The following is a 24,024-nucleotide window of genomic DNA, read 5'->3' as shown; positions in this document are numbered from 1 at the left end:
CTGTCAGGCGGAAAACTCGGGTTCGATTCACCGTCAGAGAAAATTTTTTATATACTGAATTTAAAATTTAAAAAAGAAACTAAGTTTATTTGTTATATTATTTGAAAAAAATTACGTTTTCTAAAGAGTTAAAGAGGCTGAATTACAAGGTCGACCATCTAAACCCCCTGTCGATAAAAAAAGAATTATACTCAATCATCTAACAGTCAGTCAAGCACTAATGAGTAATAAATTGAACAAAAATGTGCAGAAATTATTTGAAAAAAAAACTACGTTTTCTAAAGAGTTAAAGAGGCTGAGTTACAAGGTCGAACCTTAAAACGTACAGGGATTAGGAGGCACAGCTGGGGGCTGCCGCCCCCCAAACTCCCCGCTTTCGCAGCCTTTAAATAAAAAAAATTCTTTAAACTGAAAGTAAGGAGCGACATTAAATCTTAAAACGAACAGAAATTATTCCGTATATGAAAGGGGCTGTGCCCTCCTCAACGCCTCACTCTTTACGCTAAAGTTTTTATTGTTTAAAAAAAAGAGTTGTGAGAAAGTCAAGACGAATAAAGAAAAAATGAGAAAAAGCAGAAAAGAACAGTAATTGAACTTTAGACATAGAGTACAGTAAGAAATAGATACAGCAAAACGATCATAAATCAAAAGTGACAAACGGTAAGGAAGAAGAATAAGAAGGGTGTGGGGGGGTGTGAAAAAATAAATACCCATGGATACTTCCTAATCTTCAAACTGTAATCAACTATCCGTTTCTCAATTGTTTAACAAGAAGTAGCTACAGAATAAGTGTATTTTTGAAATATAGTGTGCAAACAGAGCTAAATACGTTTCAAAGCAACATTTTGAATATTGTATATCCTTTTTTTTTAAGTGTCCGTGATATTGTCCAAATAATACCAAAAAATAGGTTCTCTATCTTTTTTCTTTCATACTGTTCTCTCTCTCTCTCTCTCTCTCTCTCTCTCTGTTTCTCTCTCCCTCCCTATGACTCCTTATATATCTATCTCTCTCCTTCTGCTATTTCGCTTCTTTTAATGAACCTGACAACTTTAACGGTTAGTAATAGATGTTTTTTTGTTATTGCGCTCAAGCCAAATTATATTTACACCTGGCGATAAAAATGCCAAGATTTATCAATTAAATTTTATTTCTGTTGATTTTAACATTTTACTTGCGCTACAGAAGTTAGCAGTTGCAATGAGGAAGACTAAGTTAACTTTTCCCAAAGATTTTCTACTAATACTAATAATATTTCTTTTCTTCAGTTTCATTTACCCTTTTTTATGTATTAATCATTCATTTTTAATTGTTCCCAAGTGGCTTTAGCTAGTTGTTTTGAATTTCATCAGATTTAACTATACTAAAAATAAATAATTAGGTTGTAATTGATTACGTAATTACATATTAATTCTTGGTTTCTAGGTTTGCTTTCCGTTTTGTTTTGGTTTTATCCGGTTTGTTTTGTTCACGTTTTCGTTTAGACAATGTGAAGGTTTCCTTCGTAACTTTTTCTTATAGCGCTGAAGAACAAGTTACGCTTGTTCTTCAACAAAAAGCGCTGAAGAACAAGTTGAAGAAGGTGTTGTGAAGTATGGTATATTTCTCTAAGGAAATACCGTCTTATTGGTCCCCACTGGGGGTTGATCAAGCCTCCACGAGGACAAGATCTGGGTTGCGTGGTAGGCAGAGTTCGTATCTACTCAAGATGTTGCTAGAACTACTTTAATAAACTAATAAACAAAATACAATAATAGAGTACACTCGTGAAACAGTCTTCTTGAAGCCGTAGAGAATCCGAGCTATGGTCAACTTGCACCGGCTGGCACAGTTGATTTGGAGGTGGCTGCTGCACCTTCCAAGCTCGCCGTCTATAGTTGGCTAGCGGAGGTTACCGGAACTCTCCGACGGCAGTTGATGTGGAGGTTATTGTTAAACTATCCCAGCGCACCGTATCAGAGGCAACGCTGTAGCGTTGCCTATAGTGAAGGCCATACGGCTCCAATGTTTTATTATTTATTTATTTTTTTCCCCAGAGGGACTTCATATGGAAGGGGTCGTCGTAGAAACTTCAAAGGGGGCTCATTCGATTGGAAATCGAGAGTTCTTGTGCCCTTTTTAATAGTCGAAAAGGATTGGAGGGCAACTAGCCCCCCCTCGCGCCCATCATTCCCCCAAACCCATCCAATCATAATTTTGAGATAGCCATTTTGTTCAGCGTAGTTGATTTCCAGATAGAAAATATATTTTTGAGGAGGACACTCCCCCAGAACCCTCAGGGCAAGGGTTTTAACTTAGGCCCTGGGGGCGTATAAGGTTTTTATAGAAGGCGTTGTCGTGGAAACTTCAAAACAGGCTCATTCGATTTGATGTTATAGAGCTCGAGCCCGTTTTAAAAGTCGACAGTGATTGGAGTGTAACTAGCCCCCCCCCCACGCCAAAAATTTCCCCAAACACATCCAATCAAATTTTTCAGATAGTCATTTTGTTCAGCGTAGTTGATTTCCAGATAGAAAATATATTTTTGAGGAGGATACTCCCCCACAACCCTCAGGGCAAGGGTTTTAAGTTATGCCCGGGGGGCATATAAGGTTCTTATAGAAGGCGTTATCGTAGAAACTTCAAAACAGGCTCATTCGATTGGAAATTAAAGTGCTAGTGCCATTTTTAATAGTCAAAAATGATTGGAGGGCAACTAGCCCCCCCCCCCCACGCCCATCATTCCCCCAAACACATCCAATCAAAATTTTGAGATAGCCATTTTGTTCAGCTTAGTTGATATTCAGAGAGAAAACATGTTTTTGAGGAGGAAAATCCCCCACAACCCTCAGGGCAAGGGTTTTAAGTTATACCCTGGGGGCATATAAGGTTTTTATAGGGGTTGTCATAGAAACTTCAAAAAAGGCTCATTCGATGGGAAATTCAAAGGGATAGTGTTCTTTTAATAGTCAAAAGTGATTGGAGGGCAACTAGCCCCCCCCTACGCCCATCATTCCCCTACACAACTCCAATCAAACTTTGGAGATAACCATTTTTGTTCAACATAGTTTATATACAGATAGAAAAAATATTTTTAAGGAGGATACTCCCCCACAGCCCACACGGCAAAGGTTTTAAGTTATTCCCTGGTGTCATATAAGGTTTTTTTATAAGGTGGTATCTTAGAAACTTCAAAACAGGTTTATTCGACTGGAAATTAAAGGGTTAGTTTCCTTTTTAATATTCGAAAGTGATTGGAGGGCAACTAGCCCCCCACGCCTATCATTTCCCCAAACACATCCACTCAAAATTTTGAGATAGTCATTTTGTTCAGTGTAGCTGATATCCATACAGAAATTATATTTTTGAAGAGGACACTCCCCCGAAATGCCCAGCAAGGGGTGTGAGTTAGGGCTTTGAGGCGGATGAGGTTTTTATAGAAGGTATTGCTTTAAAACTACAAAAAATGCTAATACTGCTGGAAATTCAAAGGGCTAGTGCCCTTCTTAATAGTCGAAAGTGATTGGAGGGCACCTAGCCCCACCCCCCCCCCACGCCCATCATTCCCCCAAACACATCCAATCAACATTTTGAGATGGCCATTTTGTTAAGCGTAGTTGATTTCCAGATAGAAAATATGTTTTTGAAAGAGGACACTCCCCCACAACTCTCAGGGCAAGGGTTTTAAGTTATGCCCTGTGTGCATATAAGGTTTTTATAGATGGCGGTGTCGTAGAAACTTCAAAAAAGGCTCATTCGATTGGAAATTCCGAGGGCTAGTGCCCTGTGTAATAGTCGAAAGTGATTTGAGGCAACTAACCCCCCTCTCACGCCCACCTTTTCCCAAAACACATCCAATCATAATTTTAAGACAGCCATTTTATTAAACGTAGTTTTAAGTTCTGGAAATTAGGTCTTTGAGGATTGCAACTCCCCCAAAGCCCTGTAAAGTTTCTGTGTTTACCTCTCTGTGAATTATCTACTTCTCTGTACAGTGAGACTTCTTCTCTTTAGGGCCTTATGGTAGCGTTGGCCTATTATCTGGGTTCTACCGGTGGAGGATGTCTAGAATCTCTAACCATCACATAGTTTATGTTTAGAGTATAAAATGTTTATTTGTGCATATAATACAGTGAATGTACATTACATATGGCGAGGACAGATACAGAATTCGAACTGACTCAAATAATCTAAATTGGTAACTTATATTCAGCACAATATGCAGATACACATCCGGGCTTTTGACAGAACTGTTCCACCTTAATCTGTCAACTTCCATGAATTACAGCAAATATTCAGAATTAATTTAGTTATCAAGGAAATGGGATTTTAAGTAGGAAATGAACCTTTTGACTTATACTTAGAATTTTAATTATTGGTTTTAACCAAGAAAAACCTATTTCCAAGGTTTACAGATTTTCCCCGGGGTTTTAAAAATCTTTTTTCAAAAAAAAAACAAACGATTTTCTATCCTCAAACAAAGGTACACCTAACAAGAACATAAAATAAAATGCTGACACTAAAACTGAATCACCAAGAAACAAGAAAATATTTTTCCAATTGGCAATTTCATTTTACTTTGTATTGTCATGCTAAGTACGCAAAAAATTTGCTTACCTACACCTAATATAAAAATTTGCACATCGTCAGAATATCTTTTAAAAGAACTTAAATTTGAACAGAACACTTAAACAAAAATAATAATCTTCAACAGAAACACAATGAGATTTTCTTTTACTGGAGTTGCCTTATAACATTGTTACCAATTTATGCTCTTTGTTTGGAAGCAAAATAGCGTCATCTATAATAATTCTCAATAGCGGATTCTAGAGTGCATTCATATTGTGATACATGTATACAGAGTCCTTGAATAGTGAAATTTACCTACAAATAAAGTGAAGATCTGATGCTAGAGTAAAGAAACGTCTTCAGGACACTGTTCTCTATTGTTTAAATTTACTCGACTGTCCCTGGCTATGATAATTAGATTGCACAATGACCGATCAAAATAGGAAAATTATTTTAAATCCGTTACTGAACTTTGTCACCAGATCTATGCTTGATGATGCGAAAATTGATCTGATTATCGGAAAAGCTGTGAGTTTTTTTATCATGGTACTATTATCAGTGCTAAAGAGTTTCTGTATAAGGAGCTGAATATTCAGAGCCGGTGTGTGAAAAATGCAAAGGATGAAGATAATGTATTTGACATTTGTAAACAGTTAAATCAGGCGGCAAAGAATAATTTGCCTGTTCCCACTTTTGTTATATTCTCACCTTCTGAAACCCCAACAATCGGGGATGCAGTCTCGACTACTTTAGTCTCGAAAGTTAATGAACTCTCTCGGGAAATTGACGGCTTTTTAGAGAATGCGACACATTCAGGCCTGTTTGGCCAGCTAGAATTGATACCAACGTAACAATTAGCCCTGCCCCAGCTCCTACGTCTGCCGTTATACTAAAAAACTGTCCTGCAAACCTGACCTCACCTAATGCTCGTAAGGACTTCGTTGATAAACTTTGCCCTGAGGCCTCAGGTGAAATAAGTGAACTTAAAAAATCGGCTTCGGAATGGAAACTTGTTGTTAAGTCAAAGCGTGCAGCGAATAAAATTGCCGAGAATGCTAAAAACAGTACCTCAGGTATCTCGGTGAGTGTGAAATCCCCATTGTTTATAGGGATCCTGAAAGGTGTACCGATCGAATACGATGAGAATCAAGCAAAATCTCTTGTACCAAATTGCGTGAAAGTTTCACAGTGCGGAAAGTCCCGAGTGTTCAAGGTCTACATTGAGTCAAAACAAATCCTGGATCAGTTCTTGAAAGTTTCAGTAAAAGTTGGCTACGAAAAGCTTTCTGCACAAGCATTTGTACATCTCCCAAAGCGTTGTTTCGCGTGTCATAAAACTGGGCATCTGGCCTCGTAGTGCTCCAATCGGGTCCTCTGCTCACGCTGTGGATCATGTGATCACACATCAAACATTGCCTCTCCGTGCTCAGAAAAAATGTTCGGTCTAGAATGTAAAGTTACCGGCCATACTTATTACAGTGTAAAGTGTCCCAATAACAACGGTCAACTAGCAAAGTCCACGGTATGATATGCATGTGTCTACTACTGCGCAAGCTTTACTTTCGTGGAATATGAATGGTGGAATTTCAGTCAAAATTCCTTTGATAAATGTTTGCTTTTAAATTGTGACGTATTGTGCTTGCAAGAGCATTTTTTGCCGAGTCATAGTTTAGGCCTTCTGAAAATTAACAATAATTTTACTAGCTATTCGGTGCCCGCTAAACGATCCGCTTCCATGGTCTCCCCTCGGGTGGTATTGCGATGCTTGTTAGGACCTCGTGCCGGTCGAGTATTTTTGATTCATGTGATTTTTTTCTTGCTGTCCGTGTAAAAGAGTATATTATTGTAAACGTCTATCTCCCAACAGATTATCGCAATGACCGATCGGAATTTTTATTTACTTCTGCGTGTGAGAAACTAGGGTCTTGCCTTTCAAAGATTCACCAGTTAGGTAAGTGTTGTATTATTATAGCAGATTTTAACTCTAATTTAACTGACGCCTCGTTATTGCGTACTTCTATTTTGTCTGGTATTTTTGATGATAGGCTTAGGATATTGCCAAAAGATCTTGATTACACTTACACACACCATTCAAGTCACGTATCAAACCTTGACCATGCAGTTTCTTCTATAAGTCTCCAAGTGTCGCCTATTCACGTCGTTACTGATTTCCAACTATCAGACCACCTTCCAATATCTGCATCTATCTATTGTTCCCCTGCTCAGTCTACTCCCACTACACAACCACTTCAGCCCTACGCCCAATTTTACAGGGACTGGGAAAATATCCAAGATGACCTTTTTGCTGCAGTAACTAATTCTGTCCTTCATAGAATTCATGTTCGGTTCCAGCTGCTCATGGAAAATCCGCAGGTTGATGCAAATGAAATACGGGTGTTGCTAGATATCTATCTTGCTCACATTTGCCGTGTTCTGCGATGCGCAGAAAAAGCCATTATACCTCTTAAACGTATGCGTCGGGTTGTCACAAAGCACTGGTCCAGTAATTCGAGCCTAGTTGAAGCTTGGAGAAAATCCAAATTTTGGTACCATTTGTGGCTCCAGTGCGACCGTCCTCGCTCTGGCTGGGTTTCTAACATTCGTCTTTCTACCAAAAGAAAGTTTGCAAGAGAACTGTATCCATATGAACCAGATAGTTGAAGAGACATCCCAGGAAGCGTCTCTGTCCCAACCTTCCTTGTGAAGAAATGTATCAAGAGATCCTCCTAGTGCCCGCCTATGAACTCAAGTTATTCCTGATTCCAAATGGACTTCATACTTCTCTGCTGATTTCTCCTTACCAGATGCCGCCCTACAGTCCGAATATGAAGATAAGCTTGATAAATTTCTGTCTAGGTGTCCAACTGACAATTTTGTTGTTTCAGCTGATTCTGTACTGCGAGCAATCCAACGCCTAAAGCGTAAGAAATCTTCTGGCATCGATAAAATAAGCGCTCTTCACATTCTGCATGGAAGCGAGCTGCTGGTAAACCATATTGCTCTTTTGATGCAGATGATTGTTACCCAAGGAGTTGTACCGTCTTCTTTCTCAATCGGAGATCTCACTCCAATTCCAAAGAAAGGTAAACTCGCAACCCAGCGCTCGTCCTTCCGACCTATAACAGTGGCCACTACCTTCTGTAAGCTTTTTTGAACTTCTGTTCATTGACCAACTGAACGCAAAATGCTATGTTCCACCTAACCAATTTGGATTCCAGCCACGTCTCAGTTGTGCCCACGCTTTGTTGGTTGTCACGAAAGCATTGATCGATGCTGATGCATCAGGTGAAACTCTCGTGTAGGCTGGGCATGATGTTCGTAAAGCGTTCGACTCTCTCATTCACGCCGCTATGCTACTCCATGCAGTAAAACATGGAGTGAGCCCCTCATATATCAGAGCCCTTCGAGACATGTATTATCGTCTTAATGTTCGTCTAATACTTCACCCATTAGCTAAAGTTGACGGCTCTCCAGTCTATGCACCAACCCCTAATATTTTTGTCAATGTTGAAAAAGGTACCCGTCAAGGTGCTGTTTCTTCCCCTTCACTCTTCAATAATGTAGTTCTTGATGCACAGTCAGCTGTTCCCACATCATTCATCTTTGCCGGTCTTGATTTATCTGTCGTATGTTATGCAGACGACATTCTGAATGTGAGCCGCACTATCCAGCTCATAAGCGAGACTTTGGCAACGCTACAATCTGAGTATGCAAAACTAGGTCTTCAGTTCAATGCTGAAAAATCCGAATTTGTATTCTTCAATTGAAAGCAAGCGTTACCTAGGGATATTCCTCTCGGAAATAGTAGGATCAAGCCAGTAGATCATACCACCTACCTCGGTCTTCCCATTGGTTCGTCAGTAATGCACACGCGACAACTATTAGTTGCTTATATTGAACGTAGAGTTGTGCTATCATATGCTGCTTTTGTATCTAATAAGTTATGGTTTAACCGCAATCTTCTTTCAATACTTTTTAACTCTGTTACTCCACCAAATTATCTGTACATATTACCGTTATTGATAAGACTAAGAATTTCTGAAAAGTAAAACATCTTTTCAGTCTCCCTCCAGTTCACAAAATATTTTTTACGTTTTGCCTCTTGGACCTGCAATTCTTATCTGATTAGAAAATTCAGCATTGCTGACCCCATTATAGCCGTGGAAAAGCAAATTCGTGCTTATAATTCCCGTTTAATGAAGTTGAATCATCCCTGGTCGTCAGTATTAACCCATTAGTTAAGATATATTTGTTGTGTTTTTTTTTTTTTTTTTTTTTTTTTTTTTTGTTTTTTATTTTTTTTAAGTGTTTGTTTTCGCGCTTAGTGTGATTAGTGTTTTTTTTTTTTTTTTTTTTTTTTTTTTTTTTTTTTTTTTTTTTACCAATTATGGCTTGATGCAATGATGTTCATATTATTTATGTTTTTTCAGTATTTAGGAGCCTAAAAAAAAAGAAAAGAAACATGTCGCGTACCTACAGAGCAGTGTATAATTGTGTTTTTCTTTCTCGTTTTGTGTTATTTGTTCTAAGTGCTGATTTAGATCTTAGCTCCAGCGTTCGTCACTACAAACCACATGTACAACTCCTAAGTTTATGTGTATTGCTTTTTTTTTTTTGTTTTGCTTATTGCTCCGTCTTTTCCTTTTTTTTATTACGGGTTTTACAATGAATAATAATAATAATAATAATCATCTTGCTCTACTTATCTCTATAATTGTTTCAATACTCTCTATAATAACCTGGAGGTTTATTTCTTGTTTTCCTATTGCTTCTCCAAAGACTACTTGATTCTCCACTCGAGCCTGCCTTAACCTCTATTTCCCCTTTATCTACTTCTACACTAACTAGACTAGGCTCCATTTGAACATCAGGTTGTTCGCTAGAAACGGAGCTAACCTCCATTATTTTAGAAGTTACTACTGGAATCTCTCCTGGAAGATAGCATGCAGAGGATGTTGAACCGGTTCTCCAGTGCCCACGATTCCCTAACTCCAATTCTACAGTTTTTGATTTCTCCGATATTGAGTTATTTGTTATTACTGGTTGCTCCAGACAAACAACCAAAATTTTCTCACCCGGACGTTGACGTAAGCTATAACCGTTGCTGCTTTTCTCTTCGTCTTTAGATTTTAATTTACTATTTGCAATATTAAATTTATTGATCATATCAATTTTGTCCTGAAAAATAGAATTCAAACGTAAAAAGGTTTCTGGATCCTTTATAGGATTTATTAGACGACCGTTTACTGTTCTTATTACAGAAGTCCCTGAAAGTTCTTGTACCAAGAATGGGGAATCTTTTAAAAGTTTTCCAATTATATATGGTCCACGAAATTTAAGCTTTAAACCCTTGATTTCCCTTGGATTCTGAGCTTTATCTTGGACATTAACTAAGTCCCCTTCTCGAAAAACTGGTAGTACTACAGCATTTTTATTATATTGTACTATTTGAGATTTTCTCTGTTTTCCTATTTGTTCATCACAAATCCTGTAAATCGTGAATAAATTCCTAACTAAATTAACCATATAATCCTCATAATTGTCAAAATAGTCAATTGAAGGCAATGATAGTTGAATATCCAAATATGAAAGAGGCTGCCTACCAAAAATTACCTGATGTGGTGAATATTTAGTTCTGGAAGAAATAGTAGAATTTAATACATTCTCAACGAAAGGCAAATAAGTATCCCAAGAATTGGGATGATCCTGATAATAAGCTTTTAATACGGATTTTGTTACCTTCACACGATTCTCACATAACCCATTCGATTGAGGATTATAACTTGACGAAAAATGATGTTTAATTTTTAATTTTTCACACATCTGTGAAATGAGATTTGAACGGAAAGACTGATGGGAATCAGTGATCAAAACTTCAAAAAGACCAAAGTAGGCTATCACTGACTCGCAAAGAAAATTAAACAGAGCTTCTGCTGTTATCTTCGGCACAGCTTTCAGGATACAAAATTTTGAAAAATGGCCAACGCCAACTAAAATATGAAAATTTCTGTTTTCAGTAACCCCACATACTGTGCCCCCATTGGGACCAGCTGAGTCCATCGAAAACACACGGAATGGGCATTCCGGCTCTTCATTTTTTTCCAACATAGGTCTGACGTTCCGATGCATTTTACTCCCACGCAAGCAAAAATTACAGTTCTCGTAACGCTCTCGAACTTTTGCACCCATTCTATCAAATACAAAGATACGGCTCACTCGATCTAATGTCTTCTCCATAGACATGTGACCACCAATGAGTAAATGATCACGAGCCAGTTTTATTGCCGAATCTATTAGGACACTTGGCGAGACTAATTCAGCTGTTCTAGGGTACCCTTTGTCCTTATCAACGCCTCCCATCAGATAACAATAAAGAACACCTTCCTTCAGAAACAGGCCGTCAAAAATTTTCAACAGCCAAGACACAAAATTGTTATCTGTCACTCCCCCTGGAACGGAACTCTTTTCCGCCCTGTCGACTTCTGGCATGGAACTCTTTTACGCCCTGTCGACTATTTTTCTCTCTGGCACGGAACTCTTTTCCGCCCTGTCGACTTCTTGCACGGAACTCTTTTCCGCCCTGTCGACTATTTTTCTCTCTGGCACGGAACTCTTTTCTACCCTGTCGACTTCTGGCACGCTCTTTTTCGCCCTGTCGACTATTTTCCATGGTACAAAACCTGTAGGGTTTACGAGGTTGGGCTCTCCACCGCCTACCTCTCTCTTCGCCCATGGGAGCTCAGACCTTCCTTTCCCAGGATTCTCTGAATCCGTTAGCCTCTCAGACCTTCCTTTTTCAGGATCTTCTGAGCCGGTTAACCACTGGTCCCTTGGTCGACCGTTGCCCACCCCTTCACCAGCCTCATCTCTCTCGACACAGCACCTCATTACGTTGGTTCTTAATAAATTATAATTTATTTGGTCCCTCGGTCAACCTTAGTTCGTCCTTTCACCAGCCTCATCTCTTTCGACACAACGCCTCATTTCGTCGGTTCCTAATAATAAATTTCTCGTCTCTCTTGATAATACACCTTTCAGTTCAGTGCCTTATAAAAAATTGTCAGTTTCTCGTCATAATTTTTATTTGTCCTAAAATTTCTGCTTATATTCCTCATATGAACACTACATCCTGCACTAAAAAAAAATCTACCTATCCCGTTGGCCAGGTTTTACGTCAGGCCATTTCTGACGGAGTCCCTCATTCTGTCCAACGAAATTCAGCATCTACGGTTGCTGAAAAAATTCCTGCTTTTTTTCACCAATTGCGTTTTTAATAGTTTTAAAACGCTACGCTTCATAATCAGAATCATAATCATTATGGTATTCTAATAAATATCTTTTAATATTTAGTCTCAACTCTTGAATAAAACAATCCAGGCCTATACTATCAGAAAAACCTACTAATCCGCCATACCCAGATAGATATGATTTTGTGGCAATCTCCATCCTCTTATACAACTGATACACTGTTTCATTGGATGATTGCCTCAATTCAGCTAAATCTTTCAATTTCTTTCCAGCTGTCTTTCCTGGTAAATATGCCTACGCAATTTCCTTTTCAAGTTCCTCTAAATTTATAATATCTGAGTAATCCCTATACTCAAAAAAATTAAGTAATGACCATGTTACTCTAATTGTTACAGCATCTATCACCTGCGAGTCTGACCAGCCAAGCAATGGTTTTATCCTTCTCAGTTGGCTAAAAAAAAGGTTTTATAAATTTTGTATTTTCAAGAACTTGAATATTTCCAAGGGGATCCATTACTGACCCAATTACTCTTTGATTCAAACTCTGCTTTTTGCTCTTATCCTCAATAGGTTTATCTTCCTCAGAATTATCCCCCATATTTACACTACTTCTTACCGTGGCATTTTCTTTGGCCATTAAATTACCCACAGTAGTCAAAAATTTTACGATTGAAGTGGGATTATAATCCCGACTTGAAGAATCAAAATTCAAAGGGATATTTAAACCTTTACTTCTTATTTCTTTGAAAAAGGATGAAGCAATATCTTTGTCAAATTCAGGATCTGAAGGATCTAAAATTGGAATTGCGCTCATTTTAAACGAGAGAAAAAAAAATATTAGTAAAACAGATTAATTAAGTCAACGCTGTAAAAACAAGTAAAAATCGTTATTCAACACTCCTAACAGATTTCCTATTTGCGTGCGAACTGAAAATGCATGACTTACTTTCGTAAATTGTCCTTCGACGTTCTTCACTTTTTTTCAAAAACTGGAATCTGGAGCGGGAACCTTAAATTGAAGCGGGAACCCGGAACCTGGAACTGAAGCTTGAACTGAAGCTGGAACCTGGAACTGAAGCTTGAACTGAACTTGAACTGAACTAGATCTGAACTGGAACCTGGAACTGAAGCTGGAACGACGACACTGTAGGTGACGGGCCTCAAAAGAATATATTAACTGCAATCCTCTTCGGCAAAAACTGCTGCACCACTTTGTAAAGTCTCTGTGTTCACTTCTCTGTGAATTATCTACTTCTCTGTACAGTGAGACTTCTTCTCTTTGGGGCCTTATGGTAGCATTGGCCTATTATCTGGGTTCTACCGGTGGAGGATGTCTAGAATCTCTAACCATCACATAGTTTATGTTTAGACTATAAAATGTTTATTTGTACATATAATACTGTGAATGTACATATGGCGAGGACAGATACAGAATTCGAACTGACTCAAATAATCTAAATTGGTAACTTATATTCAGCACAATATGCAGATACACATCCGGGCATTTGACAGAACTGTTCCACCTTAATCTGTCAACTTCCAGGAATTACAGCAAATATTCAGAATTAATTCAGTTATCAAGGAAATGGGATTTTAACTAGGAAATGAACCTTTTGACATATACTTAGAATTTTAATTATTGTTTTTAACCAAGAAAAACCTATTTCCAAATTTTACAGCCCTCAGGGCAAGGGTTGTAATTTAAGAATTCTCCGAATCCTTCATATTATTTCTTATGGAAGGGATGCTCGTATAAACTTTAGAGAGGGCTCATTTGATTGGAAATTGAAATTTCTTGTTCACTTTTTAAGAGTCAAAAGAGATTGAAGGGCAACTAGCCCCTCTCCCTCGTCCACGCCCTAAATGCATCAGATAAAAATTTTGAGATAGGCATTCTGTTTAAATAGTTCAAAGTTATGATAATAAAAAACTCCGGTGTCGACACAGCCCACCAGGGCCCAGGGGTAGGCGTTGTAAGTTATGCCCTAGGGCATAACTTATTAAGGGGGGTTTATAACTTATGGGACAGGTTTTTGTATGGAAGAACACATAAGAAATGTATAATATTTATTGAATACTAAGCTTGAAATACATACTCTGTGATAGATGCAAAATTTCTTTGGCACACAAATTCCTATTAAGGTCAATTCCAAACAGTCGTGATCCCTTTGTGTCAGCAAGTGAAATGGTCTAAACCCCCTTATTGGAGCTATTTTTCCAATCCATTCATTATTGTCAATCGCTGTCCACAAGTTATGCAAGCTGTCTATTGTTCATATATAAGGTTTTTATCAAAGAGGTAATCGTATAGACTTTGAAAAAAGCCTCATTCCATTTAAATTGAAAGTTCTAGATCCGTTTTTTAAAGTCAAGCATAATCGTATAGTAAGCACTCCCCCCCATGCCATAAAAACTTGAAAATTTTTGCAATAAAAAACGAACAAAAATTAATTAAAAAAATTTACCGAAAAACAAGTTTTTCATAGAAAAGTAAAGGCCTTTTTAAACTTAGCCCAGTAGATACAAATACCTGTTAAATTCAAACTCAAAACGGCCAGATTACTACTAAAGAATAAATGAAACCCAAAACGAACAGAAATTAAATAAACAATCATAGCAAAGAACATTCAACAAGTAATATTATAAATGAATAAATAGATCTTAAAGCGAGTAATGCTTAGATTGAATATGAAAATCAAGCTTAAAGCGAAAACAAATATTTTGCTATTAAAGTATAAATGAAACTTAAAACGAACAGAAATTAAATAGCAATCAATGCGAACAAACATAAAATATATATTAATGTAAATGAATAAAAATATCTTAAAACGTGTGAAACTTAAATTGAATATGCAAATCAAGTTTGAATCGAATAAAAATAACTACGAACAAGAGTTTGGGTATTGTCTCACTGCAGAAGCCTAAAACCTACTGTGTCATTGGCGCTTTACTGAAAACGAATTATATTACAAATGTTTTCTTTTGTACTTAATATGGAAAATAAATATTAAAATTACAGTAAAAGTTCGAACTGATGAGCTTTTAGCAATTAATATCATTATGCATCAAATATTCAGTTTAATTCATTAGTTCTTTTCAAGATTGGTCAAGACAAATATAGTTTCACTACAAGCAAAATTTGGATACTGCCCCCTTCTTTAACTGTAAAAACCTAAAGCCTTCTGCGTCATTGGTGCTTCACTGAAAGCGAATTACTCGTATATTACAAATTTATTATTTTCCAGTTCTTACAGCATTGAAAATGAAAATTTAAATTACATTGAAAAAAAATCTTGAACTGATGGATCTTTCAACAATTAATATCATTATTTATCTAATATTCAATTTGATTTTGTTTATACTTTCCAAGACTGTTCAAGACTCATATAGTTTTGCCATTTTTTTTAACTCTGCCATTTTTTGTAACTAATGGTGCTAGTTTGTTATGAAAACATTCTATGGCTTCTAGGCATTTCTATTTGAGCGGAAAACTGCACCTCAAACTTTGTGGAACATGCATTTTCTTGCATGAAACACCAAAATATAATAAAATTTCAAGTTTCGGAGTGTTCCACCACTCTCAAGCAAGTGCCATTGATATTTTTGAATCCGCATGGTCAATTTAGGGGGAAGAGGGTAGGCTAATTCTCGTAGCAGCCCCATTCCGTCGTGGTATGGTTCACATTTTCAACACCTGGCGTCCGGACTATCATATAATCTACCAAGCATACAACTACCCCAAATTAGTATCAATAAATAAATGAAACCCAAAACGAACAAAAATTAAAATAGATATTAGAGTGAAACTCAAAACGAGCATAACTTAACTTGAGTAGGGTTCAAAACCCCTTTGCTTTCTAAAAGCCAGAATATAATTTGTACTTTACTGAAAAAAAATTAAAATGAGTTTACTGAAGAAAAATGTGCATTGCCAATTTAATATACATATGCTTATATTTATTCCCTAAAATCTTAATTAATTTTTGATTTCTTAAGGTTACAAAAGTGAAAATATTTCAAAGAATTGTTTTCAATAAAGCGCCAATGACGCATTAGGTTTTAGGCTTCTGCAGTGAGACGATACCCAAACTCTTGTTTGTAATTATTTTTATTCGATTCAAACTTGATTTGAATATTCAATTTAAGTTTCACTCGTTTTAAGATTTACTTATTCATTTAGATTAATGTATATTCTATGTTTGTTCGCATTGATTGTTTATTTAATTTCTGTTCGTTCTAAGTTTCATTTATACTTTAATAGAAAAATATTTGTTTTCGTTTTAAGCTTGATTTTCATATTCAATCTAAGCATTACTCGCTTTAAGATCTATTTATTCATTTATATTATTACCTGTTGTATGTTTTTTGCTATGATTGTTTAATTAATTTCGGTTCGTTTTGGGTTTCATTTATTCAGAAATAGTAATTTCTGGTCGTTTTGAGTTTGAATAATAACAGGTATTTGTATCTTCTGAGCTTAAGTTTAAAATGGCCTTTACTTTTCTTTGAAAAACTTATTTTTTGGAAAGTTTTTTTTTTAAATTATATTGTAGAAAAGTGGAGGTTGGTCGAACTCTCCAAGCGGTGTTCCTCTAACCATTTGTCACTGTTGGTTCTCAAAGCTGAACTGTCCACAGGTTATCTTTTCCCCCTTCTTATCTTCCAAGGCCCAAGCATAGAATTCTGGTTCCATAACCCCCAAAGTAGCCTCTCATTGGCTGGCAGGTTTTTGGTCATGGTGACCCACTACCTTGAATAGAAAAGAAGGCAGAAAAAAGTACTTAAAAACAACACATACCCGACTATACCCTTGAAGTGGAACATGCACTAAATACCAAAAATACACCCTTAACGTAATAAAACACTAAATACGAGAAATACACTTATATCTAACTTTCGTAAGCCTAGCAACAATCTTTACAGTGTCGGTCCTTTCTCGTGTTGTTTCATCCGGTGTTTTTATTGGCCTTATAAAACCACATTCTCCCTTTCTTCTCTTGTCGTTTTTGTGATGACAAGCAACTGGGGTTTGCGAAATTATCTTTTAGCCCAATGATACTAACCTAATGCTATGTCTTTACAGGTTCAACGATAAAATGATAAAGCTGCTTCTGCCTTGATTGGCTAAACGTAAAAATAATACGTTTGAAAGTAGAATATTGTTCAATCGCTGGATGTCATATGGAGGGCTGTCACGTATGGGGGGAGGCTGTTCCCTAAAGTGTTGCGACTTGGTAAAAAATATTGAATCGGTAAAATCGTGGTGCAAAGTGCCAAGATTTTTCGACGCCGTCAAAATTTTTGTTCGGTTAAGTAAAGACCACGAAAATACTTACATACCATTTACAGATATCTCAAACTTGGTTGATAAGCGCACCTGTTTTACCGAATCCTGCCGGGATTTGCGGATGATGCCACAATTTTATATTTGGTCAAATAAAGAGAATTAGAATACTGACATTATATATACCTAAATTTCAATCTCGGTTGGTAAATACAGCGGTTTTATCGACTTCTGTCGTGACTTTACGGACGGTGCCGAAATTTTTCATTTGGTATACTGACGTGACGTGTACCGTATTTTCGAATTCAGTCGGTAAATAAAACAGTTGTACCAAATCGTCCAGTGATTTTACGGACGGCACCACCATTTTCTGTTCGGTTAAATAAAGAACCTGAAAATAATGACATGACATCTACCAAAATCTCAATCTTGGTTCGTAAATGCAGCAGTTTTAGTAAAGCATGCCCTGATTTTACTGATGGTGCCACAATTTTTCATTCGGTTAAATGAAGAACATCAAAATACTGACATGACATCTTCCAAAAAATCCCGATCTCAGTGGGAAAATGCACCGGCTTTACTGACTGGAAAGGATAGACGAAAGCCTCATTTGGTATAAACTAGTTCCATAACAGTTATTTCCAAGTTGTTATGGTCGCAGCCACGTTTATAACAGGTTAGGTGGTTAGTAGATTAAGAGCTGTCGGTGGTAAAGAGAGCGGTGCCCATCCAAGGGAATCATATGCTAGTTTAAAAATTGGCAATTGAATGATTGATCTCAAGTAGAAAGCAATATATTTAAAAGGCATTAGAAAGGAATACATTTAGAAGATAAAAAGGAATTAGAAAGGAATAGATTTGAAAGGCATTAGATATATCGAGTTTAAGAACAAATCGAGTAAAAATAAAGTGACAAATATGAATACATTCGACAAATTTTAGCTGCTGAGTAGTTTATTTGCAACCCATTTGCCACATAAGCAACCAAAAGAATCAAATTGGTCGTGCATTGTTATAAAAAACTTCTAAAATTTTTAGAAAAGGAAGGCGTAAGCTGAGGTATTTCAAAGCTGTGATTATGCAAGCAACATGTCTGGTATTCTACAGGGTGTTCAGGAACACATACTAGCTAAATAGGGAAGTCAAGTATGCTAAATTCGATTCATGGCTCATAGAGAGAATATCATTATGGAACACGCGTGCAGCACCACCCCAATAGCCCGAAAAATGTTTGAATTTTTACAGGAATTGTACGTCTTCTTTACCGATCGATTAAAAAAAATTATTGCTTTGAAACGAGCAGTTGAGAGTGCTGAATCGACACTGAAGAGTCCGTCTTAAGAATCTGTCCACCAAATGGATGTCCAGGTCCGAGAGTTTGACATTGTTGTGGACCAGCTTTGATACTATTGTTGAAGTTCTCAATGAGCTAACAGAACAGGACAAAGAAAAGGTAATAAAAGAGAAAGTGCGACTTTTCGGGCTGAACAGCTTAATTTGCTGATTGCAAACACAAAACTCTGGGTGACTCGCGACATCTTCCGAGACTGATAGAGAGAGATATCGAGGTATTAAAAGCAGCAGTGGAAAAAAAAGAACTCACTAGCCAAAAACAATTTCCAACTTTAACATCATCATAAGTGTCCACCCGGTCGTGTTTCAGAGGCAATTTCTAATCCTGGAACCAACCCGCTGGATGAAAGGCATTGTTCTATGCGGGAACACATCGGCGTCCTCAGGGGTGTAGTGAACGACTTGGACTATGCAATCCATGATAACTCTTCTTTTCTGGAGCCAGAAAAGAAGCGTATAGAAGTCTACTGGGCAGAATGGACGACAGCTATGGAAGCCTTTCCGGAGTCACGACGATGTTTGCGGGTAAAGACCTATATCTCGTGGAACTCATGCTAGAGCATTCGGCCAGGACTGAGGTCCAAGGCTGTAAAGTCACCGATGGCGCCATGCTTGAGACCCTCTTCCGTGAAACTTATGCAGTTAAATCGATATTTTCGACTCTCTGGTCAGTTTACCAGCAGTTTGTGACAGCATCACCAACCTTGGTCATGGTGAAAAGAAGTTTCAGCTAAACTGAAACTGTTTACGTATAGCGATGGACGATAACTGTTTCAATCACCTCGACATGATGCGCTTTGAGACTGCCGAACAAAGACATTCGACTTTTTAACTGAAGTTTTGTTGTTGCATTTTCTTCATTCTGTGTTTAATCCGTATAATGAGTTCTGTGTGTATATAAATCATATTATCGCTTTATTCCTTTTGTATTACTCATTTCTCGACTAGAATACCAACTAGTTGCACGCAAGCTTCTTTGCGAAACTGAACTAATAGGCTAATCTTCTTCAGGCGGTACGATTCTTTTGGCTGGTTTCTGTTCTCAAGTTTCGCATTCGTAACGGACATTATGCTAATCATTGATAAAAAACAGTAGGTAAAATCTCTCGCTTTTCCCCCAAACATTTTGGCTAGTAACGCCCCTAGTCACATGAAATATATCATTAAATATATAGTCTTCCGTCATCCTGTTTAATGGACAAGTGTGACTATAGTTTGGCGGGTACATTAAGTCTCACCCTAACTGCCGGATAACGCTTATAAAGAATATTTAATTTTGGGTAATAAAATAATTAAAGCGAATAACTCTGATAAGGCTAGACTATAATGGTGTTTTATTTTCCTGATTCATCTTAGTGCTGAATCTATACACGGTTACGGTTCTGAGTGGGCATTGCTTTAGAATGTGAGAAAAGTGTAATTTCTTAAACGTCTTATATATACTATAAAGAAGATCAAGGTTTTGTCTCTTCTAACTGAATTATGCATGAACTGAGGGGCTTTAATTCACGAATATGTTGGGAAAGGGGCAAAATGAGTTTTTCAAATTTATGATGGCGGAGACAATTGCCACCATTTGACCTCCTGCATGAACTAGTACGAAGAGGAAATCTGCTCTCCGCACTTAGTGTATGGTATGGAATCCTTATTTACACCATAGAATCCTTATTTACACCAGAGAATCCTTATTTACACCATAGAACCCTTATTACATCATAGAAACCCTATTACACCATAGAATCCTGATTTCTATGGTAAGGAATCCTTATTTACACCATAGAATCCTTATTTCTATGGTAAGGAATCCTTATTACACCAATTACGCGGGGACCTTAATTTCTTCTTCCTCATCACTTGTCATTTTTAGGGTCAAAAGTTTACCGGCGACTTGTTGGAAAACGGCACAATTTGTTCAAGGGAAACTCAGCAAATATTTAGCACCCCAAGTGCATGGGCATTGCACTGTAAGCGGATAATCAATCCAGAAAAGAAATCCGGCTGTGGGTGGTCCTCTGTCCGCTATAAAGGGAAGAGATTAGACTTCTATAAAGCTTTGTGGATTCGACGAAAGCGAGACTCAATGAGCGCAGTTGAAAATGGAACTCAGCCCAATGTGGTTGTCGAGAAAAAAAGGTCAACCTCTGGTTGTGGAGGAATGCAAGAGGTCGCAATGTACGAGAATATTGCAGGTACTGTTTTAATTTCTCAGCTATAAGAGAACATACCCCTCTCTTTAATGCCTCTTTGGTTCGAGAAACCCTTTGTTATTACTGGAAATTCTGGCATAAAATAGTTTTTCAAATTTTCCGCTCCCTCTTCGAATCAGAAAAACTCATCTGATTTTTGCTACTGACAAAATCTGGGGTATAACTAATAATAATAAAAAAAAATTAAAAACAGTCTGGGCTGTTTCCGAGGGAGGACGAAGGAACAATAGGAAACAAATATATAAGTTCATAAGTTTATTATTCCACATTCACAAATAAATAAATTAAACAACACTTTCGCGCTGGAGAAAACCTATGAGATTTGCGGTTGCTCGAAAGTCCACGTAACTACCTACCTATTAATTCAACTATTTGCTTCAACTATTTATTTAAAACTATTATAAATAAACAAAAAATAGATAAACTGTAACATATAGATAAACTATAATATATGAGAAAAAATTATAAATAAATAACTGAATTAAAAATAATAATAGATAAATAAAAATATAAAAGAAAAAAAATTAATACAGAATTCAGTCTCCATCACTCTTCAATACTCGACTCCTCCTCCCCTTCCTTAGCACCTGCCCACCCTTACCTCTCCAGCTCCTTTTCCTCCCCTATCCACCCTACCAGCCATAATAAAATTCAACAAATTTTCCCCCAAAAATAATCTTTTAAATTCTTTTGAAACTGATGTACGTGTTCCGCCGCCCTAATGCTCAATGGTAGCTTATTCCATACAGATAGAGCCAGGTGTTTCATTGAAAATGAAGACCTGGTACCACTACGCAAATCAACAACTATATTATCACTTTGCCTAGTTGCATAATTATGCAGGTCGCTATTAATTTGTTAAAAACTCTCAAAAACATCAGGGGTTAAACCATTCATACACTGAAACACAAATATTGTAGCTTGGTAATCTCTTATCTGACCTACATTAAGGAGCTTCAGGGACGTAAAAAAAGCACAGGTGTCTTGTACATCCTGGACATAGCTACCGATTGTTCTAACTGCTTTATTTTGTAGAACTTGCACGCTTGTATAGTTGCAGCAGAAGTTACTGCTTCATAGGAGACAACCGTAGGAGATGTACTGGTAAACCAACGAATAACATATAGTTAGAAGTATTCTTTGAGGGAGAAAGTGCTGCAGGTGTCGAAGTATGCCAGCCCCACGGCCAATTTTTGACGAAATTGCGTCACTGTGACATTTCCATGCCAGATGGCAATCAAGATAAAAACCAAGGTAGTGGAGATGATCAACTTGTTGAGCTGGTTTCCCACATAAAGTTGCCAGACACATCCTGCGGGGTATCAACTCTACTGAACGCCGTTAAAATGTGTTGCAAACATTTATACACAATAGACTTAATGAAGTGAAAATCTCCAGCCTTTCCAATTGCGAGATTCGCTTTTCTCATCAGGTCCTTCATAGATGAGGTAAACACAGTTAAAACGGCATCATCAGCAAAGGAGGTAAGACACGCATCTTTCAAATAACGCAAGAGATCAACATAGATGAGGTAAAGCAGCGGACCTAACACTGACCCTTGTGGTACTCCACGCATCACCGGAAATGCTGCTGAGGTCACATCATTCAACACTACTTTGAGGGATCTTCTTGTAAGATAAATTTCAAACCACTTTAAGCATTTGCTTCAGACACCTAACGACTCCACCCGACTTGAAAATCAACTGTATCAAATGTTTTGCGAATATCTATAAATATAGACAAAGGTGTTTCACCTCTGTCCATACCACTGTTAATTGATTCCATAAGTTGTTGCAAAGTATTCGTCGTTGAGTGCCCTTTGTGAAATCCGAATTGAGTCTCACTCAGCAAACCATTAGCCTGTAGGAAACTATATAGACGAAATCGGTTCGAAATAGGATCGAAATCGGTCTCCAATTCTCAATTTCCTCTTTAGGGCCACCTTTATGAAGTGGTATCACTTTTGCAACTTTTAGCTGATCAGGGAAAATGCTCTTTTCAAGTGACATGTCTATAATAAAAAGCAGACATGGTAGAATATAATGCATTATTACCTTAAACGCTCAAAGACACAAGCCGTCCACTCCCGCAAAATTTGATTTTAGATATTTTATTATTTTAAGCAGTTCATCACTTGCACACGGATCAGTTCGTAACTCTCACCTCTATTATCACAAATAATGTGTTCTTGAACCTGTTGACGTCTAAGTTTTACACTATTTTGCACTTTAATACCAATATTAGAGAAAAGTTTACTAAACTTACTTATAATTCCAGACTTATCATCTGGGGTGAACTTTTCAAGTTGTACTTTATCCCCTCCAATTTCAGCGTTCCCTCCGGTCACTCATTTATCAGTTTCCGTGTTTCTTTCATATTTCCTTTACTATTTGAAAACTTATTATAATTTGTTCACTAAATTGCGCTGTTTTTTGAACAATTCACATCAACCATTACTTTTGTCATCTAGAATCTTTGATAAAGCTAAAATCCTTCGCTTTCTTTCTTCCAGTATTTAACTCGTTATCCATGGCTTACGGGGTTCCTGTTTCTTCACTTTCATGGACACGCATTATCATAAATGGGTAGAATAGCAGACATTAGATTACCACGTGCTCTCGTAGGGGATTCTTCTTCAGAAAACACGGGGGTCCAATCAATAACACTAACTGCCTCCACAAACTTTTGAAGATTCCCTTTTTACTTGTCTTTATTTTTTTTTTTTTGGTCTGTGCAACTGACATTTTATAACACTCACCAACGGAAGATGGTCAGAACCAGGAAAAGTCACCACATCAGCATAACAAACCTTCAAATCGGTAGAACGGACAAAAATATTATCAATTGTGGTTGCACTTTGTCCACTAATCCTCGTGGGTACACTCACAAGCGGGTAGAGATCATTCGACATCATAAAATTAAAAAAATCAACATGATAAGACAAATGAAGCAGGTTAGAATTAAAATCACCCATAACAATCTGACTAGCTCCAGACGGTACGTTCGAAATCAGCTGACTCGTACCTGCCACAGAATCATCCAGGTGATCACTGGGCGGCTTATACATCATACTAATTATTCTTTCTCCCATGAACTTCAATTTAAATTGCAAAAATTTGAACCTTTACCTTCAATCCATATACTGAGATCATCTCTTTCATTATAATTCAACCCATTCTTGACAAGGAATCCAACACCACTACCTAAACCCATCACCACTCGCTTCTTAACACGAAGGTCGTAACCTGATAATGGACAATATTGAGAAAATATGGTAAAATAAAGGCTCATTGGTTTATTTTTCTCTTTGAAGCATGTACATTTCATCTTGTAAATATGGGTGGGATTGGAAAGAGATATCAGCTCAATGTAGATGTGGAGAAG

At 37.3% G+C, this 24,024-nt stretch overlaps 1 protein-coding gene across 1 annotated transcript in view; it reads left to right on the top strand.

The window, feature by feature from the left end:
• Positions 1-20,648, top strand: part of LOC148947308 (MPN domain-containing protein-like) — a 61,335-nt gene extending 40,687 nt beyond the window's left edge. Inside the window, exon 4 of the mRNA XM_089096567.1 lies at positions 20,301-20,648. Within this exon, the coding sequence (XP_088952693.1) occupies positions 20,301-20,648 (348 nt within the window). The remainder of the gene's footprint in view (positions 1-20,300) is intronic.
• The last annotated feature ends 3,376 nt before the right edge of the window (positions 20,649-24,024 follow it).

The sequence above is a fragment of the Artemia sp. Qi Xiang Cuo genome, chromosome 11 (assembly GCF_049724085.1).
Source record: "Artemia sp. Qi Xiang Cuo chromosome 11, ASM4972408v1, whole genome shotgun sequence".
Lineage (NCBI taxonomy): Eukaryota > Metazoa > Arthropoda > Branchiopoda > Anostraca > Artemiidae > Artemia > Artemia sp. Qi Xiang Cuo.
The sequence above is the reverse complement of the archived record's forward strand: the minus strand, read 5'-3'. Positions and strand labels throughout refer to the sequence as shown.